Source organism: Serinus canaria, chromosome 1 (genome assembly GCF_022539315.1).
Source record: "Serinus canaria isolate serCan28SL12 chromosome 1, serCan2020, whole genome shotgun sequence".
Taxonomy (NCBI): domain Eukaryota; kingdom Metazoa; phylum Chordata; class Aves; order Passeriformes; family Fringillidae; genus Serinus; species Serinus canaria.
The window spans coordinates 5,041,874-5,065,011 of NC_066313.1; the positions used below are offsets into that span (position 1 = coordinate 5,041,874).

Below are 23,138 nucleotides of genomic sequence, written 5' to 3' on the forward strand. Positions count from 1 at the left end.
ATACACGTTTCTTCAATGGAAAAATGAGCTACACTGGAGTGTTTAAAAAATTAAATGCTCACTTCAGGAGTCAGAAAACACAGCACCTTCTTGAAAGCAAACTGTACCAAAAATCTGCTTTAGGTGGGTGGATGGAATACACTCTGTGGGATCAACTGTTCATTTTTCAATCAACACTAATTAGCTGGAAAAGCATTCAACCAGAACAGATTATTTTCTTATGAGAAGAACACCCAAAAATCCTGCCTGGATGTAATTCATTTTAGTAGGAGAACAAAGAAAGGGAACAGGAATTCTGACCTCCTGCTTTGGGGGAACAGTGATGGGCCACCTCACCCTTCTGAGTTCAGACAATGGTCTGTAGAGTAACTCCAGCACCACCCACAGGTAACAGCTCTGACTGAACAGTTCATCTCTGGAACAAAATAACAGAGCTGGCACTCTCGTGGCTCTTGCCTTTGTTACTGCCTGGGTAGAGGAATGTTTGGTGGGATCTTCGAGCTCTTCTCAAGGAATATCACTCAAGGATGCTTTTCTAGTACCAACACTGTACAAGCAGAAAGTACCAGCTGTAATGGCATAAAGAGTTTATGGACACAGTCATCACTGCTGGATGGCTTTATTGAGTGTCTTGAACTACATTTCTCCCAAAGGTCATCCCTGATTTCCAAATTGCAAATGAAATTAGAGGCCTTCCTATTGTTAAAGCTGTCCACAGTGCCAAGGCTTCCAAAGTCACCACCAAAAATAAGTCATGTTTCCTGTGGCACCCCCAGGCTTCTATTGAGGAACTCAAAACATGCCTTTTTCAGGATATTTCCATGTAATTCCCAGCTCCTCCACCCTTCTTCCACACTGACTGCAAAATACCCTAAGTACTGTAGGAACCAAGTAAGAAACCCCCATCAGCAAGTTGTTCAGGCACTGTCTGAAGAGCAGCTTTCACCAGGGCATAATTAACTTTTGGATTCAGGGCACCTTTAGCACACAAACCATTCATAGGCTCCTTTACCTCAAGTATTTCTACATCACTGGTGGTTTGGACAATTTCAGCAGTGAAATGGATTCTAGATGGGGCTCTGGAACCCTCACTTCCTCCCAAAGCTACATGACACCTCCTGGTCTGTAAAGTCTGTATTTCCACTTCTCAGTGGAACAGGTTTGGCCCTTCCAAGCTCTTTGTGCAGTGATATCCATCCCCGAAAAATGTTTTCAGCAAAACACTTTTTCACAGGATATATCTGCATTCACAGACAACTTCCATGATCCTCTGACTGAAGGATCAAGCAGGACCAAAATGCTATGTAGCTTCTTACAACAGAGATCTGGGGAAGACTCAGTAGCTCTTCAGTTCTCTTGTGCTCTCCATCTCTGGTCTTCCCTGGGCATTGCTTTCTGTTTGGCCTAAGATTTCAGTCATACTGAGCCTGGATTGCCTAAGGAGAGAAGAGAGAGTGTAAAGTAATTTTATGCCTGTATTCTCCTGATAGAGTCATGACTGCAGAATCCAAGCTTTTGAAAATTTCTTCTAGAACTAGTGGGTAAGTTTCAGTAATTCACATGACCAGTGTCATGGCCTTTTTCACCCCAGGCCTCCAGCTATCCTCCTTCTTTCCTCTCTTTAATAGGGAATGGACAGAAGGCAACAATCAAGGAAAGACTGGGAAGATTAAATCAGCATATCTAAGACTGGTTTGTGAACACCATGAACAAGCCCAGACACCCTGCTAGTCCACAACTGAAGGGGCAGAGCTGTTCCTCACCACTCTGCCAGCTTCTGTTCGTACAGCTCCCTGCGCTCACGACTCCTTTTCTCCTGCAAGGTCTCACCAGCCAAGCCATACATTGCCATTAGGAGGCCTCCTGCAGGAATCCTGAAGGAGGAAGCAGAGAAGTCACCAGTCACCCAGGGAACACAACAGCAATAACTTACTGGCATCAGCAAAAGGAGCATGCAGGGGCCCAAAATTCACAACACACCACAGACTAAGGTACTCCTGTTCTACTGCCACCCACCAACCACAGCCTCTCTTCAGCTGTGACTCACTGGAGCTTCTGTGATAACATATTTTGAATTTACTCATTGACAGGTACACATAGGACAAATGAGTGGAAGGATTTATGGTGCCCAGTGAAGATCCCATTGAACACCTAGACCATATTTCAGACAGTGACACCTCTGCTCAGCTTCCATCTCGCTCTGCAGTGTGTTTTCACTGGTAAAGCTCCCTAGGCTGCTTCCAGAAATGCCCACAGCTGACACCATCCTGAAGGTGCCAAGCAGCACAAATAAAGCTCATTCTCTTTTTCAGATAGGATCCTTAGATTCACTTGTGAGGATATTTACAGGTCAGCACTTTGAGAAGAAATCCCAGTCCTGCTTGAAAAGTCAGATTTCTCCTGAGTTAGAAGTCACTGTCCAGAAGCACAGAGCCTCTGAGATAGAACCATGGGATCGTCCATGCCCCAGGGAACTTTAGGAGATTCATGACTGCAAGACACACACGAAGACATGTGTCACCTTACAGCCCAGCCACGCAGCTATTTCTTCAGGTTTTCCTAATGACTGCCAGTTCACATTCTAGCTTTGGTGGAGCCTGTGTTGCTCCCTCTAATAAGCAAACAGCAAATAAGATTCTCTACTGAGAGCACTGAGCTCTCACCAGCAAAGCACAAAACAAGAAACAAAGAAGAAAAGGAAAACAGTTTAAAGTTTGGAAGAAAAGTGATCATCATGAGGGATACAGAGAATCCCTCAAGGCAAGAGAGGAAGGGAAGCTCCTGTAGCCCCACCTGTGGTTCCAGGCTCGGTGTGTGCAGCAGTCACAACTCACCCAAACGCTGTTCCAAACATGACACCGCCCACCAGGCCCTGCAGGCCCAAGTGCATTCTGAACAGGGCTCCTGTGAAAGCTAAAAAAAGAACAAACCTACTGAAACTAGAAACAGCCCTGCCACAGACATCTCACACCAACACAGGGAATTGCTTTGCTGCATTTCTCTTCTGCATCAGCTGACATCTGCTTTTAACAGAGCAGAAACCAAGTGCCATGGCCAATGGGACAGACCTTCACCATAAAGTCACCATGGTCTCTGCACTGAAACACTGCACAAAGTTCTTTCTGCTTCACAAAAACTGCCAGAGTTTTTGCTCTATCATAGAAGTATCTATGAAAGTAAAACCAAGCTCTCTCTAGGCTGGAGCATGATCTCCCTCACCTTTTTTTCTGTTCAACAACAGCTAATAATAGTAGCTGCCATGTAAGGCATAAAAGATCAGTAAAAAGTATATCCAACTGTAAGGGCAATAAAGCCTGTAAAACTGAACAAGCAGATCACTTACCCAGAGGCCTGTTGCCAAAAGTGGGCATGCAAAACTTAGCATGAAAAGGGCAGCTTATAAACAGTGTGCTGAATTGTTACCAAGAGGGGAAATAAAAAATGCTTTCCCTGTTAAATAGGTGGTTATGAGAACAGGTTATGCACCAAGTGTTGCCTTTACCCCACAGAAGCATTTTTCACCCAAAATACTCCAGCAAGTATCTTGAAGATGACCACAAACTCCCTAATAGTTTCAGCAGTGTATCAGCATCTCTGTTACAAATAAAGGCACACAGCAGGCAAACAACAGAGCAAAGTCAGTGGAATAAGAAACAAAACCCAAGAGCACAGAAGCTGCTCAATCCCAAGGGATGTGGATACTTGCTAATGCTTTTCTGCTACAACCCTTGCTAACAAAGAGAAGCACACAAGGTTACAGCCCTCTTACCTCCTGCTGCAGCAAAATTACTGATGGTGGTTTTATCGCGGTACGCAGACAGGCCCGTGCTCACCACACTGCAAAGGCAAGGCACAGAAGTTAGCAGTTGCACATGGAAAAAGAGGGGTAGCAAAACACAGCCTGAAATAAACCTGGATTTCATTAAACCAGTCCTCAGGTTACCTCTAACTGCCTGGCTGCCCATCTGTTTAGAGTACACACATGCCAGCCATGACTTCTATGACTTTACTGTGGGCAGCTGCACCGACACAGGCCAGGGAATATCAGAGTTCCTGAACTGGATCTGAGACACTCTTTCTTTTTTTAATCAATGATTTTTCTTTCCTATCATACAGAATCATAGAATCAGAATGGTTTAGGTTGGAAGTGATGTTAAAGGTCACCCAGTTCCAAGCCCTCACTGCAGGCAGGGGCACCTTCCACTGGACCAGGCTGCTCAGAGCTCCATTCAGCCTGGCCTTGAACACCCCCAGGGATGGGGCATCCACAGCTTCTCTGAACGACCTGTTCTAGTGCCTAGGAACGTGTAATATAGTCAAGGAGAAAAGAACTTGAGCAGTGAAAAAGTCCTATCAGTCAGCCAGTCCTGATGTAGGATATTTTCCCCAGAAGCTGATCCATGTGTCAGTAAGATCCTGCCTTCTAAACAGTCCCCAGTACAACAGCCTAAGTCACACTCATGACATTGGCAGGTCACCTATTCTTGTGGCATCAGATTTCCCTTTGGGGTAGGTAAACCAACTCCTCCTAAACATCAGCTAAGCCCCAAAACACTGTTCTCAGTTCAGCAGCCACATTCTCTCCAGCCTCCTGCATGACATTGATAAGCCAGCAGCAATCCTCCTATCCTTCCCAACACAGATAAACCCAAACAATTTGGATTTTAATTGTGAAACCCTAAGTTTTCACAACTGTAGGACAGAATTTTCAACTTGGGTTTTACAGAAACAATGTTGAGCAGCAAGCAGTTTCCTTTAGAACCCTTTCCAAGGGCTGCTGAAAAAGGCGCAGATCTGACTGCAGGGGAGACACCTGGTGGAAGATGACGAGGTTACATGATAAATCCAAAAAAATCCAGAAAACCCAAAGAAATCCAAAGATCCAGGAGAGAAAGCAAACAGCACGCTAACTAAGGCTAAAAACAGAGACTAAACTAAAAAGAGCCACAGAAACCAAGAGACAGTGAGGAAGAAATTTAGAAAGGAACAAAAATATTAGGGAGATGGAAATATAAAGTAATGCCAGTCAATACTGTGGGATCTTAAAAGCAGGAGAAGAACTTAAACAGAACATATCTACAGAGAAAGTCAATGCAGGTTTAAATTTATAAATTTACTGGTTTGAACAACAGGGAAGGAGATATTTCTAGTTTAAAAGGGCTTTGCTCAGAAGGCCATGCTTAGTTTGATGTTCTATTGTCAGGAATGCACCAAAGCACCCAAGAAAGAAAACCAGGGAAGCAGAACACTCTCTGCACTGGTTTTGTGTGTGTAGGAAAAATCTGAAGGCCTAAACAGGTACACAGAAGTAACAGGTCTGAGATTCAGCAACTGCTCAAGAACAAGACAATCCCCTGCACGTTTCCGAGGTCAAGAACAAAGAATTGTGAGTAATACCAGTGTACACAAAGTAGGAGTAGTGACAATTGTGAGTACCACCAGCATATACAAACTGGGAGTAATGAGACATAGCAGAAAGGACAGAATTCAATGTGGGTTAGAAAGCACTTCCAGAAACTGCCTCACACTTAAACACTCCCTCAGAGAAAAAGCACAAAAGAGATGAAGGAAAAGCAGAAAGCAGCTGTTGTCACTGTCATATTTTCTGGAAATACCCCCTTGCCCAGGATTCTTCTCCTGGGAAGCTGAGAAGCCTCAGAGAAAAATTAAAACAATAATTATCTGATTTGCTTCTCCTGTGTTTTGCTGCTTTGGAATGTGGTTTGGACATTGTTTACCAACAAGTGATTGTTCATTTGTTTCATGTGAATTGTTTTTACTTATTGGCCAATTATGGGCCAGCTGTGTTGAGGCTCTGGAGAGAGTCACGAGTTTTTCATTAATATCTTTTAGCCTTCTGTCTGTATCCTTTCTGTATTCTTTAGTATAGTTTATCATAGTATTCTTTAATATAATATAGATGATAAAATAACAAATTAGCCTTCTAAGAACATGGAGTCAGATTCATCATTTCCTCCCTATGACAGGGGTCTCAGAAAATACCACAGCTGTCAAGAAAGAACAGCATTCAAGTCAGTAACAGATGTACAAATAGGGCTTTTCCACAATTAGGGTTTGTGTTGATCCATTAGAAGATGAGAATTCCAGGGCAATTCTAAAAGATCAAACCCTCTTCATGCTCCTGCCTGATCAACCAGACTCGGATTAAGGCAACACCAGGAGCCTCAATCAGTCACCAGAGCAGCGGGCACTGCTGGCAAGGACAGGCACAGCACAGGGCAGCTCTGCTCCCCCTGCCAGAGGGAACACTCACTTGAACACGGTGGCGAACGCCGCGACCCTCCAGCTCCAGCGCCAGCCGTAGCGGACGAAGCTGCGGAGACCAGCGCGGTGTGCAGATTGCTGAGGGGACAGAGAGGACATGTCACAGCCCACAGCCCCCTCCTCTTGCCAGCATCCAGCAGGCCAGGTCAGGGGACTGATGGTACCCCAACTCTGATCAAGTCAGCCACCTTCGGAGGAAAAGCTGCTCCCAGACACCAACGGGAAAACCAAGAATCGATTCCAGTTTGGAATGTCAACTGGTCTGTCTAATCCTGCTGCTGAAACGCATCTTGGTGGACTGGGAGGGCTCTTCGAGGAAGGCAGCAGAGGAGAAGGGAGAAAAACTAGAAACTACTTCATTATTATGAGTTCATAAGTATTAATAAATAATAACCATCAATAAATAATAGCAAGTAAATAATAACCATCTGCATTAAATGTTAAGATACCATCAAGCTCTGCTGTTTAACACTAGCACTTAAAATCTGAAGAGCTTTTTTAAAATAAGTGATAAACAGAAGCTTCACAAAAATTAAAAATAACGCAGTTAATGCCATGAAAGTAAATAAATTTTCTCTTCCAGTTGCTGTGGTGTAGGTGCTCAGCCTGGGTTCAGACATACCACAGTCATCAGAGTGAAGCCAGGCAGTGGTAACTTTCAGGTCACCACATCAGAGGCTAAATCTAATGGTAAGTAACACAAAATTTACATCAGGCAGATTTTTAAAGGGTTTTCTTCCTCTTAATCCAGGTAACCAACACTTTGAACAACAAACACCCAGAAGTTCAAATACATCTATAAAATGTCACAGACGTTCTTTGTTGTGCTGTTGTTCTAAAAGAATTTTAAATGGTCTAAAAACGACTCACATTAATAAGACAATAAGAGTACAATCCCAATTTGATACTATGAAGTCTCCTGTCAGCAGACTAAAACTTAGAAGCAGAAAGCCTTTCCGAGACACATCAATCAGAACGGTAAACTTTGTTGCCAACCTTCTCCATAAGGAAGGACACTTTTTTGAAGCTAATCGCGTGCAGCTTGTGTGACGGGATCCGCTAATTCCCGCACAGCTGACCTGCACACACTCACACACTCCCAGCAAACTTTCTGTCCCGGAACCGGGCAAACACACGCGTCCCACAAACGCGAGGCCGCCGGGCCTCCTGCGGGCCCCGGTGTCACCCCAAAGGCGCCTCCAAGGGCAACTTCCACCCCCGGCGCCTTCCCGAGGCCAAGGCCTCCCGGGGCCGCCGCGGGCCCCGGCGGTGCCCGGCGCTCTCCCCGCAGCCCCGGGGCCCGTACCACGGCATCGGCGCGGTTCTGGAAGATCTCGCCGTGGCTGCTCTCGATGAAGGCCTTGCGGGCGCTGACGAAGGCAGGCAGCCCCCCGTAGAGCCAGCCCACGACGCCCGCCGTGAACGCCGACTTGGCGATGTTTACCGTCTCCTCCGGGAACTGCTGCTGCTCGCTGCAAGGCAAGGGCAGCGATGGCCGCGGGTCGGCCGGGGGAGGCACGGCGGGACCACCACCACCCAGCCCCGCACAGCCCCGCCCGGCCCACCCCAGCCCTTCCCACCCGAGCCCGGCTCGGAGCTCACTCTCGCCGCCAGAGCTCGCTGACCCGCTCCCAGCCCGTCTGCGGCAGCGGCGCGGGGCGGCCGAAGCCCGCCTGAGCGCCGGGGGGCTCCGCCATGGCCAGGCCGGCGGAGGCGACGGCACCGACAGCGCCCCCTGCGCTCCGGCGGGGCACGGCCCGGAGCGGAGCGGCTCCGAACCGCTGGGCTCTGCGTTAATTACTGATTAATTACTCCAAATATTTACCCGTTTGTGCAGGGCCAGGTGTGTTCCCCCCGCGAGAGAGGAGCTGAGTTTTGGGGGCTGTGATGCCCGGTTTGCATAGGACAGAGAGAGAGCAGCCGATAAGGCTTTGAAGGCGATAAGAGGCAAATGCTGCACGGCGAGATGGTGCCTCCTCTCATGGGGCTCATTGCCTTCCCTAAAACAACCCCCTCAGTTGTAAATTCCTCCTTTCACTAAAGCAGGGAAAGCTCCGCACCAGGAGAGGTGTCTGGGCCTTCCCACCGAGCCTGTGCATATTTTAACCTATGGGACTGGAATTCCTGGGATTCTTCCCCCACTCCTGCCAAACCATCACTTTGGCCAAGGGCCACCTAAGGTGCAACAATCAAGTCACATCACAAAATCTACGGGTGGAAAAGCTGGGGCTCCACAGATCTCTAATTACTTTTCTGATGAAACAACATGCAGTCAGCAAAACTTCATTTTTGTTTGTTTTATTCCAAAAAGCACTTAGTTACAAATGGTTTTAAAATATCATACAGAGCTGTTCAGTTTCTTGGAGTGCTGTCTCTCCATTGGCTAAAAATAGAAAACCAGAAAAACCTTTCCACTCTGACACAGTTTTCCTGGGAAACCAGGTTCTTTTAATGCCCCATTCTCTTTCCTTTGATGGATGAGATAACCCCAGCCCTGGTCCCAAAACCAAGACACTGCCCCAGCAACCAGCACTTGATCAATAGGGCCAGCTGCTGTCTCCCTATACCAGGGCTGCAAGGCCTCTGTGAGGGCACACATGCACTTAAATATTATTGTTCCATGCAATTTCCTTCTTCCCTGATCCACACTGACTGCAGAGGGGCCTGAGAGCTGTTGCTATCATCCCCTTCCATTATAATGTACTGCTCTCTCAGCCTTGAGGCTGCTTTACCGACAAGGGTGCTCCCCTGGGACGCTCCTGTGTCCCCCCTGCCACCCCACCCTCTTCCTGTCTGGGTGCCAGAGAAGATGCTGCTGCCTCCCAGCCTCTCCCCTCAGGGGGCACAGAGCATTTCAGGAATTGCAGTCCTTCTCAGCCGAGAGGCTGTGGTGGGCATAAACACAGTGAGCACAAGCAGCCTCTGACCAACCCAAATTGGGTAATGTGAGCAGTAGCTGCTACTGTGTGACTGAAGACTTTCCCTCAACCAGCAACCAGGCTGAAGGAGATGAAAAAAGAAGTGGCACAGCTGTGGGGAAGAAAAGCAAGTACTGAAGTGAGCAGATATATTATCCGTCTCAAAAAAAAAAAAAAAAACCCAAAAAACAAAACAAAACAAAAACCCTAAAAAAAACCTCAAACCAAAAATCCCAATATAATCCTGGAAGGATTACAGAAGGGGATCAGAGCAGACTCTGCACTTTTGGAAAAAGGAAGTGCTGAATCTACCTCTGTGAATACTTTCTCTGGGTTCCTAAGGATGACATCCCAGGATGTCTGGCCAGGCAGCTGGTGAGAGATAATTAACAGGGGCTCAGTTAGGGCTGTGCAGGCACCCAGCTCATCTGCTGAGGATGAACCATCTCTGTCTCAGCTGCCAAGCACATCGCTGATGATGGCCCCAGCACCAGCACATGCTGATTCCCCGGTGAGGTAGGTAGGGTAACTCTGCAAGGATCAGTTATCCTTTCAAGGGCATGTCAAAACCTTACCATCAACCTCTAAAACCTGACATAAACTCTAAGCTATCCAGAAATGTAACCCCCAAATCCCAGTACCTGCTTCTGTCAGAGAACACCTAATACCCCAAGTGCTATCACCTAGCTGAGAAAACATTTGCCAAAAAAAGGGGCAAGTATTTACTAGCTGAGTGCAGCTCACAGTCTGTGTCCTTTGCCAAGACCTTTGGTAAAAAGTCCAGTAAGGCTTCTCATCGACTGCATGGGATTAAGGATCATTCCGAGACAGGTAGTAACTAAGTCCTAAATGCTAACATCCCTCCTCTAGGCATGACTGACCACCACATTAAATAGCCTTAATCCAATATGCTGCTTAACCATTCCTGTGGTGACTATATAACCAGGTCGCAGTGCCTAGAAGCAATGTCCAAGTCAGCCTACTGCTGACTTCTCTGTAGTTCTGCTGTGAAAGGTAAGTCTGAGAGAGCAAGAAATAAGTTAATACTGATCTTCAGATTTCCACAGTGATCCGTTTGAGACAAAGTGAAAAACAGAGAAGACTCTACAGTTCTGTTTTCAGCTGTCCAGAAGTGATCTCGCTGTAGCTCTTCCTCCTTTTCACTTTGTAAGTCAAGATTTGGGAATATTCAGACAGCAGATGCTCCCAGTAGCAAGAGATGTCCTCCATCTCCAAGTGCTCAGCGATGAACTGACGTCCCCTAGAGACACACAAGGCACAGTCAGGCCTGTTTCCCAGTTCCTACAAGAGTCATTAGTTTTGGTTTGGATGTATATCAACTTTCACACTTCCTTGTTTCAAATGAGAAACAACTTGCACTGCTCTGTACTGTCTGTTTTAATTTTACAATTTTCATTCATGCTCGCAGCTCTGACGTTGCAGTGCTTTTGCTATCCTCAGGACAGTATTTGCTATCTGGGATAATAAATATCAGATTTCACTTATCACATGCAGCTAGAGCAGCACTGATGCATGCTGTTTCAGACCAGCCTGGATAGATAATGTTTACAGTGCAGCTCCCAGGAGCCAGCTTGTCTCATACTGAGACGAAAGCTCCCAACCTCTGCCAGCTTTCCATGGGGTTCCTGACATGGGTCACATGTGACCCAAAGAGCTAAGCACAGCATCCTGCTCTCTGCTTCCCTCCGCTTGCTATCACTGCTCCAGCCCTCCTGCTGTTACTGCAGAAGATCAGTTATACTGCACCCTACTAATACTGGGTTGTCTTTGATGGGCAACCACTTCAAAAGCAGTGTAAGAAAATGTTTTGGAAGAAGACTGCCTAATAGCCAGAAAGGACATGCTACTTACCTCTCTGAAATTTCTTGTGCTATGGCATCATTTTCCTTTACAAACTGCAAGAGCTCCCTAAAATGAAGACAGACACAAAAAAAAGCTATGAAACAACTGGCTCCGTGGAGAGCATCACCTCTTGGCTAAATTGTTGGGGAGGGTGAGGTTATGAGTCTACAAGTGAGTGAAGGTGCAGCTCACCTCAGAGCACAGAAGAAACTTCTCTTCTTGATTGTTTAACATCAGTTCTGGACAACATCTGAAATCTGGGAGCTAACACATTTTTGGCCCACTGATAAGTTCTTCTTCCCCCTTATCTCTGCTGCCCACTTGCAAATTTAAGTGTCTAGTGCCTGCTGATTTCAGTGAGAGTGAAAGACGGACTCCAGTGAAACTGTACTCCCCAAGTAATATTCAGCAAAGGATTCTTTGGGGGCAGTGATGAAAAGGCCATGAGCTCCAAGAGTCTTTGCCTGATGCCTCAGAGTGGAGGCACTTCATGGCCTAACACAAACCATCCCCCCTTCCCAAAGGCTTCCCCATGGTATGGAATGCTCCAGGGAGCAGCCTCAGGCCCCACACCTGACGTCAGAGAGGTCTGACCGCACTGGGATGTAGTGGACCCAAGGCTTCAGCTGGGGGTAGAAGAACTCCAACCACTCCTCTCCGACATGGAAGACGAGCGAGCCGCACAGGAAAAGGTGCTTCAGGCGGAAACTGGCCGCCACTCCCCGAAAATTAAACAGGTACCTTTAAAAGGGTGAGCAAAGAGAGGGACCTGATTACACATCTTGTGTCAGGAAATGAGCTAAGGTGTGCTGGTCTCCAGGTAGCAGTGAACCTTCCCTGGCAGGCAGCAGCTGAGCAGCACACCGGTCACTAAAACAAAGGAAAGGTATTTATCTGAGGCTGCTCACAGGAAAAGTGAGCTGAAGTTAAGGTGAGTTTCTGCTGTCTGTCAAAACTCAGTGAGAAATTCAAGTTGTGAGGCTTTACCTTTGATAAAGGCACCTGCCTGTGACAAACCAAGGAGACCTCACGGACAATTGCCAGCAAGGTGTGGAAGATCACAACATGGATTCCATGATCCTATGGGGTCACCCAGAGGCTTTGTCAACCACAAGGAAATTTTTCCCTGATTCTCCCTTGCCTTGCAGTGAAGCTTTTCTGCTCATCGTTGTGCTTTGCCACATCTATTTCAGGTTATTTTTCCCTCTGGGATTCTGCTTTAATCTGAATGTAATTGTTTGATATTAACTTGGGAATGTAACCCTAGGAGGTTAAATGGGCCAGCACACAACAGTTGGACTTCGCAGATAACAAAGAATCCACAATTTTGTTTTCAGTATTTTCTGCCAAGTTAGTAAAGTGGGCTTGACTGTGGCAAGGGGATATTTCTCTTAGCAAACTGTATCTCATAGGGATGTTTGTTTGCCTACTTGTTTTCTTTATCAAACCCACATTTCTCCTATTATATAGAAAGCTGTTTGTCCTACGGGTAAACCTCCCCAGAACATAACTGATCTTTGAAGTAAAATATTTTGGGCTGGGGGAAGAGAGTTTTTCCTTTAATGAAGCTATTTTGGGTGAGATGGAGCTTATATATTATATATATATTTTGGACAAGATGGGAATTACAGCTAAACTTAGTTCAGCAGCAAATAACAAGGAGTAAATCTGAAATCACTTTGCATCCTTTGTACTATCTAGGATCTCAAGGCAGGGTCGAGCAGCTCACTGTATAAGGAACTCAGCAAATACATGTAGAGATGTTACAAGAATGACAGTCTGGAAGCAAGGAAATGCCTCTGTCCCATTCCAGACACAGCTCCCACCATCCATGACCTCAGCCAAGCCAGCCTGCTGTAACACCTACACTGAAAGGAGCAGACAAAAGTTCATGTTGACCCTACCACCCTGGGCTACAGCAAAAGTGTGTGAGAAGGTCTCAGCCTACACCATATGATGGGCTGGGGAGAATCAGAGTTGGGCAGTGTATGTGTAACAGAAGGGAGAAATCTGTGCTACAGTCTAGTGAAATACAAAATGAGACAAGTCAATCACATTTACACAAAAACACAGATTCAGCCAAATGACTGAGCTCTTATATCAGCAGATTCTGGCTGGCAGAATCACAACTAGCAGAAGAAAAAGCAAAACATCTGACACACAAGTGCATACACACTAAGAGTTTATATTGCACATAGAAACCTGTGAGAGTGTTACACCAAAAAACCCTCATTAAGTAGTTAAAGAATAAAAACCTTTGTAAATCAAAACCACATTCTCCTAAACAACATAAAAAGTATGAATTAATACTGGGTCTGCTCAATCAGATTTCAGGTTCTCTCTTTTGCTACATACACCCAGTGGCAGCACTTGTCATGCTAATCTCCCAGATTTTCAACTGTCTTATATCAGCTCACAAGCTTTCATATCTGCATGAAGCTGGTTGTTGAATTAGACCTTAAAAATAAAATGAGACCCTACACCATGCTAGGAAATACTAACCCACAGCCCTTGAATAGCTTTACTAATCAAAACTCTTACTTGTATTTGCAGTGATCAACCAGTGGAATTTCCTTTGCAGGAGGCTTTCCTAAGGTGTCCTTAAAATAAAGAGAATTTAAAAGCAAAACAAAACAAAACAGTAAGCTTCAAATGGTGATTTAACTTGTTTTCTTTCTCAGTTAGAAACAAAGGTAAGGTGTCAAAAGCTTTGTTTCCCACTTCTGAGAAAACCTTCTCTGGTGGGCTGTTAGAAGCATTATAAAGAATTCCCAGCCCTTCAAACATGAAAAAAAGCTCAGTAAATTACACACTGCCTGTAAGTGAATGCCAGCACAAACACATTAAATGATAATGTTTTGTTGGCAGCTACAGAGTAGAAAACAGCTTGGGACAATGGACTGTGTGAAGCCAAGTGTAACTGGATTAGCCAAGACTGTCTGGAGAGAGCTGGACTGTAGACTGAGTAAGAAACTAAAAAAGTTATCAGCAACAGTTATCAGCAAGTTATCCACAATAGGATCAAGAAATGGAGCAAACAGAAAAAGGTTTGAAGACTGACAACACTAGAGAGGCAGCTCAGAGACAAGAAGGGGAAGGGTTGGCCAATTTTGTTGTTGTGGGAGAGGAGGAGATTGGCAGAGATTCATTTTCTTATGTGTTCTCCTTTCCTTGAACAACAAGCGTGGAAGGAAGAAAAGTGTTTGGCCTGCCAGGCTCTAGAGACTCCTTCCTTTCATCTGTCAGAGAGGTGCGGCCATCAAGGGAACAACAAACCTCCCCCACTCTAAAGGATCACCCACAACTCTCCAACAAGATGTTTCTCTCCCATCAAAGCCATCTTGCAGTGCCACTCTTTCTGGCCTTCACACTCAGAAGACAGACAAACACCCACACACCTTTTCAGATTTCCAAGCCTGGTTTTTAGTGTACTCAGCGTCAACAAGTTCTGGGTTTTCTCGGGACAGCAGGATGAGGGGATCTCTCTCAGGGCTTGTTCTGAAAAAGAAATGCTGTCACTAACTGCCAATCCCCATGACTCAACACAGCTAACAGACTACAGGACTCGAGGCACTGCTTCTTTCTGAGGCTGACCTCCCTGAGTGCCCCCAAAACATTGTAAGTGTGTACCACAGTGTGTTTCTGTCCAAGGGCATAATAACAGAAGAGAATGAGTAATGGGTACCAAAATTATTTGACTGACCATATATTTAACAGTATTATTTAAACAATTCCCAGGACAAATCCTGCTTCCTTTATCCTGATGAGTGCCAAATGCTTTAACTCCCACCTTAGAGAAAGTTAAAAGATGCTCAGCATCTTCAGCAGTGATCCCTCTGACAGGGCTTTAAAACACTGCTGATAAACAAGGTTATGACATCCCTGAGACACATTCCTTGTCAACTGCTGGGCCTATCTGGAAATCCATTAAATCCTTCCCTATTGGGAAGGGGAAGAAACAAAGTATGGGGTTTCAAACGTTGTTTGAAACTGTCACTGGAGAGAGGCCAAAACAAATCTTCTCTTATCCCCCACCACTCAGGTAACTTAAGGTTAGAATACTTTTCATTCAGTGTGGAGCACTTGCACAGCAAATAAAGCATTCACATTGGCAGGATGCATGAACAGCAATATTAAATCTTTAAACTTGTATCAAGCACCTGCAGTTCCCTTCACAGAACAAAACAAGCGGGCTCCTGAGGTGACAGTTTTAGTCATTAAGAAATAATGTGGCAAATCCATTACAACTTCTGTTTCCAGTATTAGGTGATTATAATAAGCTATTTGCAAATGGCAGTTCTTGTGGAGAATAACTAATAGTGCAATGCTGTACAACATGTCTGACTTTCCTTACTTTTGGAAAATACATTCTGAGGTAGACTTAATTAGGGTTTAGGTCTAGGAGACATGGAAATTTCTACATACAGTGAGCTGTCACAGCCCCTATTGGTAGAATCTTCTGTTGCAGGAGAAAATGCTCACCTGGATCCTCGGAAATATCCCTTAGAGATTTTTTTCTTCCATGGCCATTTTTCTGCAGATCTGAAAATATTTTTTACATGGCAATAAATGATTTAATATAACCATGAAACAACACTCTCATCAGATTTCACAGCATGGTGTCTTTTTCTATTCTTCATTTTTGATGGAAATCACTTTCCTCATTATAGTATAAAAAACTCTCAGCCAGCTCCAATGAAACAGGTTTTCCTGTAAATATTGTGTTTAAGGCAACAAAATATTGGCTAGTTTCTAGAACACCTTTCAGGCAAAACAATGTATTACACACAGCTCCCCACTAAACATTGAAGGGTATTAAAAGTTTACCTAAGCTTTGAATCCACTTTTTGTGCTGTGGCTTTATTTTGCTGTAGTGAATATGGATAGTGAAAAAACTACTAGAGAGTTCCTAATCAATCATTTCCCACTACAAAACAAAACTACCAATCAAGAAACAAAAAACCCACCTAGTGTTTTGCACTTAAAACACAAGAGTTCATTGTTTTTCCTTATCACTTCCATTTTAAACCTAATCAAGTCCTTCAAAATAGCTGTTCACCTGGGGTTTTTTTCTGCCAGTGCAGTCACCTGCCTCACCACTTCTCAGTGGAAGTATGGAGCTCTGCCATACTTTTCTGCTGCACCTGGTGGAACGTGCAGGTCCTGACCCCCAAGCTGATCTACCTATGCAGGTCAAGCTTTGCATCTCCTTATAGTGAAAACACAAGGATGAGAAAATGCTTTGCACTTCCATTACACCACAACACATCAAGTTTCAGCTATGAATAATCACGTGGATCTCCAGATTCTGAAGAGCAAAAGATTCAACTTTGCATTCGGATGTCAATTACATAGAAGTGGTTTTTGCTATTTTGTTTCTGTGTTCACTCATTGTTGTACACTTGGTTTGTGTCACTCTCCATGGGAAGTAGCCCCTTACTCTGCTAGTAAGTCAAAAGATCCTGCCAAAAGGAAGGCTCCCAGCCAGAAATGTCTTCTGTTTAGCTCAGTAATGACTCTTGATTCCTAGGAATGGTTCCAGGTTTTTCTATTGCACAATGACACTCAAGTAAAAGCAGATCTAAAGAAAGCTTTGCTTTAGCCTTCCAGTAGCTTATACAAACACCCTGGATCATCCCTGCACTGAAAAAAACATAACTCCTAGAGAAGTAGTTGAAAAGAAAGAAGAATATTTCTGTATGTCAAGGGAGATTTCTGCAGGCAAAAGATAACTGCTACTTTATTGACAAACCTGCTCTCCCCAAACCTGATAGCAATCTGGCCCTGACAGCATGAAGGATGTGCATAGTTTGTCCTCTGCATTCTTTCCTAAAGGGTTGCAAACAGAGGAACTAATTATAATTTCCAGTGACATCATGCAAGATTTCCATGGAGAATTCCCATACAGCAGTTAGGCTGCAAGTAGTTCATGTGAGGCAGCAGGACAGATCACAGGCCAATAGACTTATGGTCTTAGACATCAACAGTAGCCCAGTGCAAGATGGATTTTTCTCTTCCATGAAACCTCCCCCCACACATAACCATTTCCAAAACATACCTTCTGAGGTCCTCTCTCATGAGGTCCCAGCGCCCCAAACCTGTTGGGTAAATTGGCCAAACAGCTGGTCCTCCTTCCCAAAATGTCCAGGCAGGATACATGATATCATTGTATTCAGATGTCTTGAGAAAAAGGAGAGTAATGCAAGAATGAGAGTAATATCTGCTTTGGTCTACTGACTGAGCCCACAAGTAACAAATGTTCCTTCTAGGAGCTCTGCTGGCTTTCTCCATTATGTGTCCAAAAGAGCTTTGCAGTCACCCAGTCATCTTTGCAGCTGGGCTTACAGAATCACAGAATTACCAGGGTTGGAAGGGACCCCTGGAGATCATCCAGTCCAACCCCCCTGCCATGGCAGGATCACTTAGAGCAGGATACACAGAAACACATCCAGGTGGGTTTGGAATGTTTCCAGAAAGGAAGACTTCACTCCTCCCTGAGCAGGGTTCATATGAAGACAGCTCAATAATGAAATGCTTCAATGATTTTTAAAAGGCCTTGTCACGCTGTGTGATGACACAGGACTTTCATGTAGAAAACAGCAAAAGAGATCCATGGTGCAGTTGATTAGTAAATAACAAAAGACCTGAGCTCAACTCACCTTTCTAAAGACTTGTGCCTATGTGTAGCTACAAATGTTTTCTTCTGATGACAAGTCAAGAGGCATTATTACCTTCTCAGAGATAGAGGCACTTAGAGACACTTTGACATTAAGGTCTCCAACACTTCAGTTCATTCCAGACTTTCTGGAGATCACTTAACAATTCACTGTAATGAATATCCAGATCATGTAAGAATTCCAGTTCCTCACTTCTGTTTGGTTGCTTAAGTCCCCATATATTATCAGAGGGAAGACCAGCACTTAAGACTAAACCCTTCCATGAAACCAGACTATAGTCAAGTTCCTTGCCCTAGTAGTAAACTTCCTACATAATTATCCATCTGTCTGTCACCTGGAGATACTGGAGAGTCCAAGCCCACGAGGTAGTTAGGAGGTTAGTGCACATGACTTATGAGCAGGGGCTGAGGAATGGGTGTGTCCGTGCACAGGAAGAAGAGGCTTGGGGGAATGTAAATGCCATCTCCTAGTGCCTAATGGGAGAGCTCAGGGGGAGGCACTCTGTTTTCTGTAGTGCAGAGCCAGAATGAGTGGCAGCAGGCTTCGATTACAAGAGGAGGAATTCCAGTTAGATAGTGGGAAATATGTTTTCATTCATCTACTCTGTCTGTGAATGCCCTGTCCCCAGAGATGCTCAGATCTGAGCAGGATGCAGCCCAGAGCCGCTCTTACTCTGAGCAAAGGTGCTGGACTGGGTGACCTTCTGAGGTCCCTTCCAACTTGTGCTTCTCTGTCTTCTCAGTCCTGCTACAATTGGGCACTGATAACACAGCATGACAGCTTCATGATCAACTTTCTGAGATGCCAAACAGGACAATACTTCAATCCCTTATACTTTCAGCTTTATAAAGCACATGGGACCAGCACCCTGAAGTCTTCCTAACACTGGCTGCTGAAATGTGAGCTGTGCCTGGGTCACTGGGTTTCAGTTAAGATAAGGCTGAGGTACAGTTCAGATACTGGACAACAGTGAGTGCAGAGCTTAGTTTCTTGCAGGGTCCTGCAGGGCACTCAGGGGCAGAATGATGAACACAGCTGCAAAGATTAAACTCCTGCAACCTGCTTTGCAAAAACTTGAGTTCTGCTGGCTAGATTTAAGGTTGTTCAATGGTCAAGGGGCAAGACAGCTTGGCTTTCCTGCTGCATCCAGCAGCAAACATGGTTATAGCCTGTAGTGAAAATAGAGAGAATTTTAGGATTGCTGTGGAGTAGGCAATAGTTATGGATCATATGGTTCAGATTGCATGAGCTGAAGACTTAGGTTCAGAGTAAGATGCTGCAAGTTAGCAGAAACAGAGTTGGGTTTAAACTAGCAAGACCAAATAGTTCATTGCTTCTTCTTGCATCTTACTGTCTGCTGGACTTCAGCCAAGAATAGGATTTGTCAGCAAAGTGCAGGATTTGGGCATACAGGGCATACACTAAGGCAAAGCAAGATTAGCCAAAGCTTGAGGTGTAAGAGCATTTTGCTGAAAAGGATGAGACACTATACTACAGTCAGGCTTAATAGTGGGAGAGGTAGGAAAACATGCAGGAGGGCTCTTGAGTCTGGGAACAGCGAAGCAAAGATTAGTTGTCTCCATGCATGTGTGCACCTCTGCATATGTGTGCATATTTGCAGGTGGAAGAGGGAATCCAAAACAAATGGGCTCAGAGAAGATGACAAGATTATAGAAACACCCATCTGTGGCACCACAAAAAAAGCACTAAAATATGCACATTAAATGATATTACTGTATGACCACTGACATGACCAAAAATCCTTGATATTGCTGGTAAACTATGGCTACAATTTTAACAGAGGTATTGTAGCAAATGGGAGGAATACTGGCACATATCCCACCCAGGTGTGTATCACTCCACTGCAGCAGAGGTACACTTTTTGACCTGAAAGAGGAGCTAATGAGGGGAAAAGCTGATCTATCAAATCGATCTGCAAGTCTGTCTATCAGAAAACTAAAAGCAAAAGGAAACAAAGGGCAAGAAGGAACAAGCAATTTCAATGCACAGAAAATCTGCAGAGAACCATCCTCAAAAATATGTTCCCAAGAGAAAGAAGAACATGCACATCTTGGAAATGCTCAGCTTTTAAAGGTGTGTTTACCTTGCTGAAGGAGAAGACTGGGATAATGGGTTTCATCCACTTGGGAACCTGGGGGTAGTCTCGCACATTGATCACCATTTCCATGTCAGGGAGGCGGTGGATGATCCCCAGAATGAAGTGTTCAACTCCACTGCATCTGTGGAGAAATGACACATGGCAAAAGAGCTATAAGGAGGCAGACTCCTGCAGGCCTTCCTCTGCATAGAGGCAGAAGAGATGGTGAACCTAAGCCACACCATGATGCAAACTGGGAACTCCTAGAGCAGCCTCCAAGTTCCACTGCAGTATGGACCCCAATAAGGCAGCACATCCTATAAAATCTGGCCTGACCTGAATTTCTCTGGGATCCCACAACCAACCAACCCTTTGTGCACTGAAGTGCAACAGTGACACTTTCTATTGATGCATATAGCCTACCAGTTAGGGGGCTCCTGCTCTGATGAGGAATTTAGACCTCTGAAATATCGTTGTACCCAATAGCTCTTCTGTCCCAGATAGGAAGAGCAGATCCTCTGCACAGCTCTTACCTTGCAGGGAACATGCAGTCTTGCTCACGATACAGTTTGTTTTTAATTATTTGGTAGTGGGTCCCAAGCTTCCGGCTCACCACGTCTGACACTGTCTCCTTGGAAATGCCACCTCGAAAAGGAGCCAGGTCCTGCTTCCAGACACTGAAACAAAACCATCAGCCACTATTATGTACCACAGGGAGGATACTGTGCATTAAATACTGCAGTGTGCAGAACAGGCTTCTAGCTAAAAGAAGCTCCTTGTAGTTTCTAGGAGCTCTGGTGTGAGAATTTAAGTCTTGGAAGTTCCTCAGAGACTTACAGGTCCAAGCTTCACACTTTTACCTATGTGCTGTGTGCCTGAACACAAAGCTCAGCACAGGACAACTCTGGTCACCCTCTCACAGAAGTACCTGACATATCTTAGCATGTTTTGGGTAAAACTCTCCAGCTCACTTCACCCTTGTGCTCTGGCTCTCCATAAATTATGGGGCACACCAAGACAATTCCTCACACAATGTCACGCTGTGTAGACATTAAAAATGTAGGTAACATTTTAATTGCATGAAATACAATAATGACCCAGGAACACTGGGCGAGTGAAAGCTGGCCCTGGAGGACAGGCCTATGCAGCACATGTCCTGTGATTTCAAAACACTACCAGCAAGCTCCAGGAACACAGTATGGAAGCACAAACCTAACGAATATAAGAAAACACAGAAGGATGCAACTTACATAAAATTACTCAAAAAGTACTGTGATCTAGCTGCTTAGAACATGTAATAAAAACTGTCAGATTGTAACAGGAAAGGAAACATTCTTTGCTTTTAGGTAGACATTGCATCAATGTTTCAGTTTAAGAAAACACTGTCAGGGTGATCCCACTGTGTGAGTGGTCAAACCTTGGAAGAGGTTGAAGAGAGAGGCTGTGGAGTTTCTTTGGCATATTAATGTTGAGATATTCAAAACCTGATTGGTCACAGTCCTGGCAACCCCACTTGAATGGAAGGGTTGGACTTGATCTCAAGAGACTGGACTTGATGACCTCAAGAGGTCCCCTCCAATCTCCAGAATTCTGCTATTTCCTAATCAGGTAGAGAGCAGTAAAACTGTGTCAGGAATTGCCACTGTGCAGATAGTCTCAACAGCATGAGCATTCTGGTAGGGATGTAAACGGGATGAGCTTGAGAACAGGAAGAGAGTTGCAGGGCCATGGCATGTTCACAGTCATTCTCACTTCATGTTACTATTGCCTGTCATGATCTACAGCAGATTTTTGGAGGTTATAATCACTTGGGAAGGTGTTTGGCCCAAAGGTGGCCAGGGGTATATGTTTAAAGATTAGGATATGTCTTTAGGCTGTATCTGGATTGGAACTTAGGCAAGACTGGAAAGCTCAGCCAGAAAAGACTTTCCCTCATCAATATTTCAAGAGCAATGAATATCAAAAACTCCAAACAGAGTGTACAAACAGTAGCTCGATATGACTCATCTGATTTTAAAAGCCAATACAGCACTCAAACGCCAAAATGAGGGACCACATCTGATTCTTTTAAATAGGAGATTTGAGTTGGGCATCTGTGTTTCTGCATCTGAAATCCTAATCCTGAAGTCAGAAGAATATGGTAACTCCTAAATTCCTTTGCCTCCTTTAAACAAAAGTGCTGATTAAAGGTATCAAACCCCCCAGCCCTACTGAGTGAGAAGGCAGAAGTGGGCTGTTAAGACAAATGTCACCAGCTATGTGTATGGTTTATTGTGTGGTACATATGAAATGCCAACACACTGTATGTTCGGCTGCAGAGGGTAACAAGGTGTGTGGCCAGCGGCGGTCCCGAAGCTGCAGATGTGACACCTTTGGGCCAAAATATTCCCTTATTGGGCTTATCCCCAATCCACCAGTGCTGCCGAAAGTATTCCCTCCTATGTCCGGAGACCTGCACAGTCGAAAGGAAACCAGTCTCTCACCTTTGGTGGCAGCTGCAATTTTCCTTTACACACGGCTCATAGGCTTCCACAGCTTTCTTAATTTGGCCAGTTATCGCTTTCCACTTGGCATCTAAAGCACACAGGAAGGAAAAGCCAAAGGGTTCGATCCATCCGCCAGCAGAATGAGCGGCGGGCTAGGGAGGCGGGGAACGGCCAGCGGCTCGGGAGCGCCTTCCAGCCCCCGGTCCGCCCGCCGCGGGGTGGTGGGGGAGCCGCCCGCCCGGCCCCCGGACCCGTTCCGCGGCCCCGTCCCGCCGTGCCGCCGCTCACCTGCCGCCAGGGCGGGCTGCAGGCGGCACAGCGCGGCCGCCACGGCCGCCACGGCCCAGAGCGCCAGCGCCGCCCGCCCCGCGGCCATGGCCGCCCCGCCGCCCGGCCCAAGATGGCGGCGACGCTCGCCCCGCGCGGCCATGGGAGCTGTAGTTCCCGCCCCAGCGCTGAGGGGGCGGGCGGACCCTGCCGTGCCGCGACAGAGTCGCCTGTCGGACATGGCCTGTCGCGGCGGGTCGCGATAGATGGGGCCGTGCTGCACAAGCGGCCGCTACCCAGAGGAGCTCTGAGCGTGCAGTTGGGACAGCCACCGCAGGGATCCTCCTAGCTCCGCCCGCAGGAGTCCCGCCAGCTCCGCACGGCTCCGGGCCCCGCACGGCTCCGGGCCCGGCCGGCTGGCCCTCGCTCCCTCCGGGAGATTTTGGGGCAGAACTTCCCCCAGAACGCCTGGATTCATCAAGAACTTGGGCCAGCCTGTCAGAGGCTCTTTCTCCTGGCCCGACCACTCGCTGTTGCCAAGGCT

The 23,138-nt window shown here is 45.8% G+C and overlaps 2 protein-coding genes across 2 annotated transcripts; both read right to left on the reverse strand.

Moving 5' to 3' along the window:
• Positions 1-603: 603 nt before the first annotated feature.
• On the reverse strand, positions 604-8,003 carry TIMMDC1 (translocase of inner mitochondrial membrane domain containing 1). The gene is made up of 7 exons (XM_050974504.1): positions 7,888-8,003; positions 7,592-7,757; positions 6,275-6,363; positions 3,770-3,837; positions 2,835-2,913; positions 1,764-1,874; positions 604-1,436 (listed from the first exon to the last, which is right to left on the reverse strand). Exons 1-7 carry the CDS (start codon positions 7,980-7,982, stop codon positions 1,337-1,339), a joined length of 708 nt encoding a protein of 235 aa, XP_050830461.1. The 5' UTR covers positions 7,983-8,003; the 3' UTR covers positions 604-1,336.
• Positions 8,004-8,567: 564 nt separating this feature from the next.
• POGLUT1 (protein O-glucosyltransferase 1) lies at positions 8,568-22,922 on the reverse strand. Its single transcript, XM_050976102.1, has 11 exons — positions 22,616-22,922; positions 22,325-22,415; positions 20,375-20,518; positions 19,848-19,983; positions 17,125-17,246; positions 15,549-15,608; positions 14,465-14,564; positions 13,608-13,666; positions 11,640-11,807; positions 11,076-11,132; positions 8,568-10,464 (listed from the first exon to the last, which is right to left on the reverse strand). Exons 1-11 carry the CDS (start codon positions 22,833-22,835, stop codon positions 10,308-10,310), a joined length of 1,314 nt encoding a protein of 437 aa, XP_050832059.1. The 5' UTR covers positions 22,836-22,922; the 3' UTR covers positions 8,568-10,307.
• Positions 22,923-23,138: the final 216 nt, after the last annotated feature.